The 12,799-nt window shown below is 43.2% G+C and overlaps 2 protein-coding genes across 2 annotated transcripts; both read left to right on the forward strand.

Annotated features, from left to right (window-relative positions):
- The first annotated feature begins 2,305 nt into the window (after positions 1–2,305).
- On the forward strand, positions 2,306–3,436 carry LOC145407750 (actin, muscle-like). The gene has a single exon (XM_080278623.1). It carries the CDS (start codon positions 2,306–2,308, stop codon positions 3,434–3,436), a length of 1,131 nt encoding a protein of 376 aa, XP_080134749.1.
- Positions 3,437–11,458: 8,022 nt separating this feature from the next.
- Positions 11,459–12,589, forward strand: LOC145407758 (actin, muscle-like). The gene has a single exon (XM_080278629.1). It carries the CDS (start codon positions 11,459–11,461, stop codon positions 12,587–12,589), a length of 1,131 nt encoding a protein of 376 aa, XP_080134755.1.
- Positions 12,590–12,799: the final 210 nt, after the last annotated feature.

Consider the following 12,799-nt stretch of genomic DNA (forward strand, 5'->3'; position numbering starts at 1 on the left):
CAATTTATCATACTTAGATACCGTCGACACACTGCGTTCCACGAGTATGGCTTTTTCATGCATATTTTTGCCTCATTCCCTTCCACATTTTCCTGGCCATAATAAATGTTTCTCTTCCAAGTTACTTAGTGTTGCTGAAGACTACTGACTATCGCTGAATAGTTTTCTACTAACATGTTTTTTTTTAGATAATTTAATTTTGTTAGACTGTTTTCTCATTTCTGAGTCTGAAGATTCTGACGATATCAACAAATTATCATACCTCACACCAATTTTCTTGGCTGCCGGGGTGAGATCTTTGTCGATTTTTTTTTTTTTTTTTGTAGAAAGTGAAGAGTTTACAGAAGAAAGGAATAGTAGATGAGAAAGAAGATGGTGATAGAGTGTGTACATACAGTGTATCTTCACTGATGCTACTCCTGACTTTCTCTTTTTTTTTTTTTCTTTCTAACTTATCACCCAGCCACCGGCCCCATCGCTCAGGAAGTATTGTCACTGAGGGTCAGACGGGGATCTGTGAGGTGGCGGAGGGCAACTAATGATGGGATATGAGATGAGCTCGCTGAAAAGCTCCTGCCACAGAATCGAACCCCACACCACAGCCACCCCATCTTCACAATCCTCTACAGTCCTGCCCCACGAAGCTTACCACGTGTCTCACATCACCGGGAATGGCTTGGGTCGTATTCTCGCGCCTTAGGAGGCTCCCTTACACTTTTTCTCACCTATTTGTTTCTGTATAGGACACGTTAACATTGTCTTGCCTGTTATGTCGATTTTTGAAAGATACAAATAACTTACAAGCGAGCATTCAAATATATTGGGTAAAATGAGTCGCCAATGAAGAGACGTTATATAGAGGGCCTTCTAAATTTCTGATATGAACTGCCCTTAAACCCTTCAGTCCAATGACGTATTCCATATTTCATTACTGCTACCTCCAGACGATTTAATTTGGCCTACGAGTGACTTTTCGAACTATGGGAGTTAGATAAAGTTTTCAATGATCGTTTCACCACAGCAGGTCTCCCATAAGATGATAAAATTACCTTGAGGTGGCTAGAATATACCAGTAGAATAAGACAAAAGGGTGAAGGGGTTTATCTCTTCTCTCTCCTCTTCCTCTACTTTCACGTCATGTGTCAAAGAAGTATATTACTATTTGAATTGCGCTTGTGGCTCCTCGTAACCTCTTCAGTACGATCAATTCCTTATTTTTTTCCTTGCTACCACTAGACGTAATAATCAGTTCAAGAAAGCTCCCTCATCACTCCCTCTTCTTTCCATAATGTTTTTCATAGTTCATTCTTCTTCATTACTAGGGAGATATCACTTGTACTGAAGGAGTTCTTTGTCAGTCGCTTAATAATATTTTTACTGTACCAATGTAGTTCCAAGTGTCTTGACATCGACTGTAGTGTTTAGAGACTGCCATCCTTGTTCAGAATTCTTTTATTTTTATTTTTATTAATGCGTGCAGTGGAGTCCAGCACGTATGATCATACATTTATCCTTGATATATTTACTTGACGTTATATTTAATATATGCATATTGGCGACGAGAGGATACTTTGCAAAACCTGTTATTGCCGTTGCCTTTTCGTCTTTCCCGACTTTCTCACGTCCTCTTTCACCTCTTAATACAATCAATAGCGTTTGGAAGTGCCAGTGTTTTCACAAATGTCAATAATGATGTAGAATGTGATGAATCTTGTTTTACCTGAGGGGCAATTTACCTACTGCTGAAGAATGCTTCTTCACTCTAATACATACTATATTGTACATACAAAGTAAATCTTCATTCAGGATGCCCAACAATGTATGTTTTCATTACTGTTACTGGGAAGTTGTTGATCGTTGCTGGGAATATATATCTAAGTCATACAGCATCATCAGTCTCTTGCTCCCCTTTGACTTCCCGTGTAAGCTGAGACTCAGTTCATCCTTAAAATAAAACAATAATGTGCGTGGCATGTCGGAAGCTGGTGCGGTCCGCAAGTGATGACAGGACGAAAAGCGAGTGACAGTGACACAGGTATGGCCATTCGTCACTGTCATGGGGCGTGTGTGGGGAGATCTAGAGAAACGCACGATGTACAGATAAGCCTGTTACGGAGGGTGTAACAAGCTTTCAGAGTAAACTAGTAGATAGTTATAATTATTAGTTGGATTATATGAACCAAGTTATTTAAAAATTTACTGCCATAAATTAAGTAGGATAATAATTTCAACAGCAACACGGTAAACCATTCAGGTGACTAATGGATACATTTTCCTACCAAACAGAACTAACACCTAATCGGACATGTGTGACGATGACGCAACTGCGCTGGTCTGCGACAATGGCTCTGGTCTCTGCAAGGCAGGCTTTGCCGGCGACGACGCTCCCCGCGCCGTCTTCCCCTCCATCGTAGGCCGTCCTCGTCACCAGGGTGTGATGGTCGGTATGGGTCAGAAGGACGCCTATGTCGGCGATGAGGCCCAGAGCAAGAGAGGTATCCTGACTCTCAAGTACCCCATCGAGCACGGTATCATCACCAACTGGGACGACATGGAGAAGATCTGGCATCACACTTTTTACAACGAACTTCGTGTCGCCCCTGAAGAGTCTCCTGTCCTCCTCACTGAGGCTCCCCTCAACCCCAAGGCCAACCGGGAGAAGATGACACAGATCATGTTCGAAACTTTCAGCGGACCAGCCATGTACGTGGCCATCCAGGCCGTACTGTCCCTGTACGCCTCTGGTCGTACCACTGGTATAGTGCTGGACTCCGGTGATGGTGTCACTCATACTGTCCCCATCTATGAAGGTTATGCTCTTCCTCACGCCATCATGCGTCTTGACCTGGCTGGTCGTGATCTTACAAATTACCTAATGAAGATCCTGACTGAACGAGGTTATTCCTTCACCACCACGGCTGAGCGAGAAATTGTTCGTGACATCAAGGAGAAGCTATGTTACGTCGCCTTGGACTTTGAGAATGAAATGGCTCAGGCTGCTGCCACTGCATCTCTGGAGAAATCTTACGAGTTGCCTGATGGCCAAGTCATCACCATTGGCAATGAGCGCTTCCGTGCACCTGAGGCACTGTTCCAGCCTTCTTTCTTGGGAATGGAATCCTGTGGTGTCCACGAGACCGTGTATCAGTCCATCATGAAGTGTGACGTGGACATCAGGAAGGACTTGTATGCAAACACCGTCATGTCTGGTGGCACCACCATGTACCCTGGTATTGCTGACCGCATGCAGAAGGAAATCACGTCCCTGGCTCCCTCCACCATCAAGATCAAGATCATTGCTCCTCCCGAGCGCAAGTACTCCGTCTGGATCGGTGGCTCTATCCTGGCTTCTCTGTCCACCTTCCAGTCCATGTGGATCACCAAGGAGGAGTACGACGAGTCCGGCCCCGGCATTGTCCACAGGAAATGCTTCTAAAAGTTGTATTCATTTAGCATTTACATTTCTATGCACATTGAATAAATACTGTGATACAGCCAATGTGTTCAACGTTTGATAAATCCAGGTTCACTTTTTTCATCATGAAACAATATCATGTCTTTAATTCCTTCAGATAAACATTAGCCAAAATGACGATGCTATTCTTATGTTTGGCAGCACAATAAATAAGATTTTTTTTTTTTTTTTTTGGCTCCGGTCATCTTAAAGTTGAAGCTTCATAATTTTTCTTTTGCTTTTTGTTTTAGATATTTCATTATTTATATGCTAACTCATTTGAAAATAAATGAAAAAGTTAAGTGAACTTATTTACTTGTCTTAACTTTAGTCACCTGTACATTATTCCATAATTTCCCAGTTGTCGTTGGTAATATGAATAAGATGTCATGCCTAACAGGCACTTACTCTTCTCACAGAGTGGGAGTCATTTTTAATTATTACACCCATACCCTGCTGCTGGCACTAGCTTTATCTGAATTAACTTGAAGGCAAGTGTTAACTTACTTCTCAACAATGTCAGTGCCTTTATAAGCACTTTCTTTCACGTTTAGCTCTACTGTTTACATTCATTTGTGTCAATAATATTTTAAAGCAATTGGAAAGCATTTGATGAAAAGTCTGTATCCAGAAGAAATAAACTTATATACATTTAACTTCACAATTGAATTTATATACTTTTGCCAACTAAAGGAAGTGTAAATATTTCTCTATTTACACTTCCTTTAGTTGGCAAAAGTATATAAATTCAATTGTGAAGTCAAATGTATATAAGTTTCTTCTGGAAAGAGGTTTTAGATTAATTGTCAGTTCAAAAGTACCGTTATCTGTGTAACAAAAGTACTATCAAGAATTCACTTTTGCTTCGAGTAAGCTATTTTTCGTTATGTATCGTGGAATAAGAAGTTATCATCACATTTCATCCTGATTTTACTATAGTACAGAATAACACTGCTTCAGTTTCTTTGTTAAAGGACTCCGTAGTAACTAGCCATCATTACTGTGTCTCGGTCATAATTCCACAGGCTGAAGTACCGGAACTTAGAATTATAAATTTTGAAAGGTAGTGTTCACTGCCTGCTTGGGTCAACCTTGTTTTTCTGATGGAAGCTGATTGAAGCCAGACTGTCTCCTGCAGCATCTCTATCACGCATCTCAACCATGTACCTAAGACTCTGGTACAATCTCACAACCTACCGTATTTTCAATGATCTACTCCCAGGAACTCTCCCATACACATTTAGATCGTGCAACGCTTTAACTAGATGCCCTCACAGATTTTCTCTACTTGTCCAAGCCATTTTAGTCAACTTGTACACATCAGATCGACAAGGCAGTGAATTATACACAAACATCCGCCTCATTCACCATACGATGTTCTATCTCTAAGTGTGACATTGCACATCCGTCTCACCATTCTTATTTCAATATGCCTGTATGTGCGGCGCATGTCAGAGAACATTTCCCACACATGGTCGAGTTTATAGAACATGCAAACTACTCATAACAAAAAGAAGGAATGTTTAGTCTGCTGAATCCGGTTATGGAGATTATGTTTACCTCAGACACATTTATTCATCTCCCATTCATATTAACTCCTGCAACCCAACAACGCCTTTTTCATTTAATTTTTGATACCACCGAACAATATTGCTTATGTTAGGATCTGTTGCAGTGAACGAGTTTATTAAGATTGCACATAACTCAATTTCCGTTCAAAAAAGTCTTTCCATACCAGAGAAAAATCGTCCGGAGAGAGCAAGAATAAACACTAAAACATGTCATCGGGCTAAGGTGAATAAAGATCAGGTATACAGACCATCTAGTTATAGTAAGAAATCGATGAACATTTGTCGTGGGAGAACTATCGCATTATACTTAATTTGCAGATAAGCAAGTTTGCAAAAGGATAAATAATAGTACTAAAAATTCTGAACATATTATTTTAAGGTTATCTATGCACGTTAGTAGGGACTATGGCGTAGACAATATCCGGTTAGAAGCAGGGGTGCAGTGGTAAATTCCGAGGTGCCGGAGGTCAGAGGAAATGGTTGCCTTTCCCATAAAAAAATGAGAAAAATCATCAGGTTATCATGAAGCGTAATGACAATCAGCCCCAATTAGTGAGTGGCAAGTGAAATAAAAGACAGAAGGTGTATTGACTTTTGGGATTTTTTCACCCATAAGGGGCTCAAGTGAAAAATCCGTGTTGGTTGGTAATGTATCTAAAACGCTTACAGATACTGGACGTTTTTCACTAGCAAATCTTGATATTCAGTGAAGCGCACTGGCTTCTGCCGAAATGCTCGCACTTAAATGATGGCTCACACTCTCGTACAATCCTCTAGCACGGTGCATTTATATATTGATATTTAGATCCTGGTCTGAATGAAGAAAAATTGTGTTTCACGTATGTGTCTTTTATGAAACTGTCTTACAAAGGAGGAGCCAGAGCGCCGCTCCTATGCACCCTAACAGCACTGCACCTCTTGCAAAAAGTCTAGGAACACAGAACTATTTATTGCACTCAAAAATTATGATTAGCAAGAATGAGAGGAATCCAAGACAGTTTCTGTCAAAACATATGTAAATGTAAGATGGGGTGGATGTGGAGATGGATCATAGGAAAAGGGAGATCTGGAACAACAAAAGGCAACAGTGACAGAGAAGCGTGGAGGTGTTGAATTGTGGCAGTTCCCACAAACTCGAAGACTGGGCATTAGAGCAACATTCCTATGGATACTCCGAACTATCGGGCTTGGGGTCTACAGGATGACGGGCAGCTAATTTAACGGCGAAGTAGGAGGGGTGGGTCGGATCTTTAGGGTTGAGAGAGGGTAACTGCCTGCAGGAGGAGTTGGAGGGGACGGGCCTTTGGGCTCAGAGTGAGAGGGTAACTGATGGCATGGGGTGGTGGTAGAGTCGCGTATGGGGGTTTAGGGAGAGGGGTAGTCGATGGCACAGGGAGGTGGGGTCTGGTCAGGTCTGGGGCATATTGTGAGGGATAGCTGATGACACGGGGGAGAGGGTGAGTCCGGTGTGGGGACTTTGGGTTAGGAGATAGCTGTAATCTTCATGGTCTGACAAAGACAGGAAGGTATTATACATTCACCGAGCTTAACAACACATACACGGTTCAGAGCTAAATATATGCAGTGTTGTATATATTGCCGCTGCATCGTCGTTGATCACAATGGAGATCAAGATGAGCTCCTACAGAAAGGTCTACTGAGGGTCTTCTTGGTATTCTTTTGGAGCAGTGGCGTCCGACTGGAAGGTATTCGTAACATTTGACGATGTATCGGGTCATGTGGTAACACATCTGACGTAGGTGTCGGAGCAGCAGTGACTACGACACTCAATACTGGTGTGTATGCGACGGTAACCATGACATGTCCTGATGAATATGTTAAGAACGATAGCCATGACTCCTTCAAGCTTAGGTGTGACGTTGGCAGCAGTAGCTGTGTTATCTTTCATCGATGTAGAAGTGTCGGTAGACGTAACACCTCAAGACGAAAATATGGCATCCGAAGGAATCCGTAACATCTTACGAATCCAAATAGTATCATCGAAATCACCATATCTGTGTCCTGGTATTTGTGACCAGAATTCTATAACATCGCTGCACACAATTTAAGGTTCTGAAACTCACTCAGCAAGTGAAAGAGAAGTATTAAAAAATGTCAGGGATGATCTTACTGCTCTACTGCAAAAGCTAAAGGGTAGTACCTTGATCTGATAGGGCATTCCTTGGATGGTGAAATATGGGATTATTTATTTGCCTTTGGTCTACTAAAACTTGTGTTGTATTTTGATCATGTAGTGCTTCACGTGGGTTGTTTGTGTGGGAATAGATGCTAAGAAACACACAGATTTTGAAAATGCTATCCTTTTTTCTGCCATGGGATATTTAAGAATTACGTAAGACTTATTTCCACCAAGCCGCACACCCCACTCCCCATAACACCAATCCATCCATGCCAAAAAAAATAAGAATTACATAACCTCTACCCAATCCACCACAACTTCCACTCCACCATCAACACCCTTAAACCTCTGTTACCATCCATTCCTCCCCACCACCGCCTTTAGCTCCACACCTCTTTCCTTCCATCACCACCTTACGTTCCAAAACTACCTTTTGCACCAGTACCCCTTTACCTCCCCCACCACCTTTTGCTCCACCACCCCTTCCCTTCCACCACCACCTTTTGTTTCACCACCCTTTCTCCTCCATCACTACCTTTTGTTCCACCATCACCTTTTGTTCCACCACCCCTTCCCCTCCACCACTCCACCACCACCCCGTCCTCTCTGCTAAGGATAATAGACCATGTCCTTGTTCTCTATCACCAACCCTTCCCATCCATCACAACCCCTTCCCCTCCAACACCACCCCGTCCCCTCTACCACCACCCCGTCCCCTCCACCACCACCCCGTCCTCTCTACCACCACCCCGTCCTCTCAACATGTTCGGCTCTTATTCAGATACAGGGCTCGAGTATTCAGCATTGGACATAATTGTTTTCTGAATTCAAAGCAAACCCCTCTAACCGTATTTAAATACAAGACGGGTGACATAATGACACATCGTCAATCCCAGTTATATGTATTTGTGATAATGAAGCATTATGTCACACCTGAAGTGACATTCACCAACCCTCATTGCAGCACCTGGCATAAAGCCCTCACTCTCTTCTACGGTATGATTATTATGAATGGCCCCAGGTACAGTGGGTAATGACTATGAGCTCAAAAATGGTTATGTTATTCCAGCGTCAGAGTACTCGTATCCTTGGCGTTTTGACCCTCAGTTTCTTTATTTTCTTCTTTAAGGTTTATAACAGGCGGTCCGTTTCTGTGGATGTAGTAGGATGCAGAGTATTAATTTCTCAGGTCGTGATCTTCATCTGACTGGGTGAACACATCTTGAAATTCTTATGGTAATTATAAGATATTCGCTTCTAACAACTGGCCGAGGTTTGATGGGGGGGGGGTTTAAATTGTAATATTGTCTTGAGGAGGGCTCTGCCGCACATATCTGCGTATCACTACTTATGCCACCTCTTTGAGACAACCTGTCGTCCTTTGATTCTTTGCCCCGTTACTGGAAACGTGTAGTTGCGGAAGCTGGGGGTGATTTAACCCTGTTATTAGATTAGCTCAATCATGATGATGATGCAGTTGTTGTTTTGACATGGTTCTCGGTGAAGTCAACTTGACGTATACTTTTTGGTATGTGTGTTTGGTGAGGACGAGGGACTACGTACCCTACAACCATAACTGGTGGACTGGGTCCGTTTGTGATGGCTTTTATGATGTGCACGCGATCGGGAGGTGTAACTGGATATTCTTTATTTCCATCCTAATTTCACCATGGGTATTCCATAGTTAATTTGTGAGTTGAAAGTTTGCAGAAGGTTCAGATTCATGTCGCCATCAATTATTTGACTTTCATAGTGGAGAATTTGGATTATGGGATTAATGATATTCCGGTATTGCTGGGTACACGGAATAACGCAGTCTACTATTTGGCCTGGCGGATTTCAGCCCACCGTGATCAGCCACGCGTCTAATGGAAAAGTGGTCCAAGGCAGATTTTGTGTTGGTGGTAGAAATGATGTGCCGAGTACGAGCTGGCAGATCCCGTGACTCCGCAATACGGTGATCACCGGTTACAGAAACTGTCCCCACGAGTTGACAGAGCAGGAGGGATCCTTCTCAAATCCAACGCATTGATCAGGAGAACTGGGGCAGGCAGGCGTAATATGACCTTTCTCACCGTAGTAATCACAGTACAGTAAGTTCTCGTTATAGAGGTATGTTAGGTATGTGTTCTAAATATCAAACCAGGTATTCATACGGCTGTACAATTAACTGGGGGAAACTACCAAACCAATTTTATAGGTAGCAATGGAAATTAAATACGCAATTTTTTACATTAAATTAGGCCTTCAGTGCAAAGGAAAAACAAAGTTGAGAAGAAGCAACATGCAACGAGAACTTACTGTACTGCTTTAGTGGACATAGACTTTTATAATGCTTGGCTGTTTGTCCTCTATGTCCTCGATTAAGCATGATTTGCAGCACTCGTGTCGTTGGGCCGGTCATGCAGCGACTCATTTAGGTTAACGTGTGATGGATGTCCGTCATAAAATAATAGTACGCTGTATCGTACACTTGGTGCTGGTTAATTTTTCTGACTAGTGTGTCTTTTTTCCTCATGAAGTCGCTGTTTCTTCAAGTGTTCATTTTCCTTCTCGTCCCTTTCCCTTGCTGTAGTGCCTTGACTCACTAGATCACCAGGCGTCCATTTGATTATGTGGGTACAATCTAGTGTATCACACGGATTCCTTGGCTACAAGAAACCATTTGGCTTGTCACTCTTTATAAAATCACCTGAAAATTGCACTACATCAAGTGAGTGGAAGGTGGCTCTCTCCACCTGTTTAATATAGTTTATGGAAAAAAAAAAAAAAACTTTGAATCTGATACTTGAAAAAGAGTTTATACCGTAATATATTATTAGTGAGTGTAACCTGCTATTAGATATATACAAATTCCTGTATCTGCCACAAGTACTGCACTCATCACCAAGACACACAAATACTCATTATTCCTTCACTCCTGAGCACTTTGCCAAGCGCTTGTAAGTTGGTCGAAAATGGTCCTTCAAAAATACACTGACGTAGTACAAATCTATAAAACTTTCATACCGGTTTATAAGACTGATAACTACATCCCGGTTTATATGACTTTGACACTTTTATACCGGTACACAGAGCTAAGCAGTGACATACCGGTATATAAAAGCTATGACACTTCCCTACCGGTATATACAGTACTAGTGTATCTGCGGATACAGAAGAATGCAGTGTCTGGTTGTTTCTTTTTCCTGTTTTCCCTTGTCATATACTGTACGTGTCAAGTCCTTCATAATAACAATAACAATAACACATGTAGCCGGCAACATTGATATCAAAGCTATGGTGGACGTGAACCATTTTGGCAGGCATGTGAGGTACTTGGCTCCATGATGCTGGTTGACTGATGCACTCCTGATAAACCAGTGTGTGCCCCACCACACTTGGCCTGACCAATGACGTTACCTCATTACTCCCCGTGGACAACCTCCTGACGGGCCAGAACCACTCACAGGGCCCCCCTCCCACCTCTCCTCGGCCTAACTACCTACCACCTTGTCCTACCCACCTTGCACCTTGCCCTATCTACAACCTTGCCCTGTCTACCTGCTTGCCCCTCTTGCCTGTTCACCCTTCTTGTAGCTCGCATCCCCACCTTATCCATCCGTCCCTGGGTTTTAGTCCTCCCTTTGCCTCCCTGTATCTCCCCCCACCACCACCACCTACCCTCTTGCCTGCCCTCTTGAAGCTTATATGGAGAGGCTGGCTTCACGCTCATATATATATTGCAGGACGTGTCGTGCCTCACCGACCACCAGTGAGTGACACGCCGGGGGTGACGCCGCAGGGAGCTCCTCGCTGCGCTGAGGTTGGACATATTCACGTAACAACACAGCTTCGCTGTCATTAATTTTGTAATACAAGCACCGGAGTTTATTTGCTGCTTTTGCACAGAATGCTTCACATGCAGACAGCTGAAAACGGAGTAAAGGGATTATCCATATTTGCCTTTGAAAGCAGCCAAACTTTCTATTGTTATCCGTTAACATTACCATGGCTTTTCAACTGATTAAATATATTTAAGAATAATTTCATCTTTAAAATCTTACAGTTGAACATTGATGTCATACTGCACATTAATCTGCATGTGACACTTGTTTTTTTTTGCGCGGAATGCTTAAATTAATGTGGAACTCTAACAGATAAGTCTTTACAAGACTGTTAGCAACATGTGTTGTGATACCACCGCATCGCTAACCTCAATAGAATAGCACTGCAACTAGTATATGAAAATACTATATCTTTGCAAATCGTTCTATCGTTGCACCATTCTTTTTCCCAGATCTGTAATCGACCATGTGTGACGATGACGCAACACCTCTGGTTTGCGACAATGGTTCTGGTCTTTGTAAGGCCGGCTTCGCCGGCGACGACGCTCCCCGCGCCGTCTTCCCCTCTATAGTTGGTCGTCCTCGTCACCAGGGTGTGATGGTCGGTATGGGTCAGAAGGACGCTTACGTTGGTGATGAAGCTCAGAGCAAGAGAGGTATCCTGACGATTAAATACCCAATCGAGCACGGTATCATCACCAACTGGGACGACATGGAGAAGATCTGGCATCACACTTTTTACAATGAGCTCCGTATCGCTCCTGAGGAATCCCCTGTTCTACTCACTGAGGCTCCTCTCAACCCCAAGGCCAACCGTGAAAAGATGACACAGATCATGTTTGAGACTTTCAGCTGTCCAGCCATGTACGTGGCCATCCAGGCCGTGTTGTCCCTGTACGCGTCTGGTCGTACCACTGGTATCGTGCTGGACTCCGGTGATGGTGTCACTCATACTGTCCCCATCTATGAAGGTTATGCTCTCCCTCACGCCATCATGCGTCTTGACCTGGCTGGCCGTGACCTGACCGACTATCTCATGAAGATCATGACTGAGAGAGGTTACTCATTCACCACCACGGCCGAGCGAGAGATCGTTCGTGACATCAAGGAGAAGCTGTGCTACGTCGCTCTCGACTTCGAGAATGAAATGGCTCAGGCTGCTGCAACTACTTCCTTGGAAAAGTCTTATGAGCTTCCAGATGGCCAAGTAATCACCATTGGAAATGAAAGATTTAGGTGTCCAGAGGCACTTTACCAGCCTTCCTTCCTGGGTATGGAGTCTTCAGGTGTGCACGAGACTGTGTATCAGTCCATCATGAAGTGCGATGTGGACATCAGGAAGGACCTGTATGCCAACACCGTCATGTCTGGTGGCACCACCATGTACCCTGGTATTGCTGACCGCATGCAGAAGGAAATCACGTCCCTGGCTCCCTCCACCATCAAGATCAAGATCATTGCTCCTCCCGAACGCAAGTACTCAGTCTGGATCGGTGGCTCCATCCTGGCCTCTCTTTCCACCTTCCAGTCCATGTGGATATCCAAGGAGGAATATGAAGAGTCAGGTCCGGGTATAGTCCACCGCAAATGTTTCTAAATGACGGCAGTATTGGAGGTTATCCAGAATATCTTCTTTCCACTTCATTTCATATCTTCCCGCTCGACTTCACTTTTTTCTCTCATATTTATTCTGTCATTTATATTATGTCAGTAATATGTTTTAAAAATGGTTAATTTATCTTCACACCATCATATCGCACTGTTAGTATCTTATGCTATCCTTTTGGGATTTATGGATGTTTTCGTT

Source organism: Coenobita brevimanus, chromosome 74 (assembly GCF_032717465.1).
Source record: "Coenobita brevimanus isolate Jiangsu-jjx chromosome 74, ASM3271746v2, whole genome shotgun sequence".
NCBI classification, from domain to species: Eukaryota; Metazoa; Arthropoda; class Malacostraca; order Decapoda; family Coenobitidae; genus Coenobita; species Coenobita brevimanus.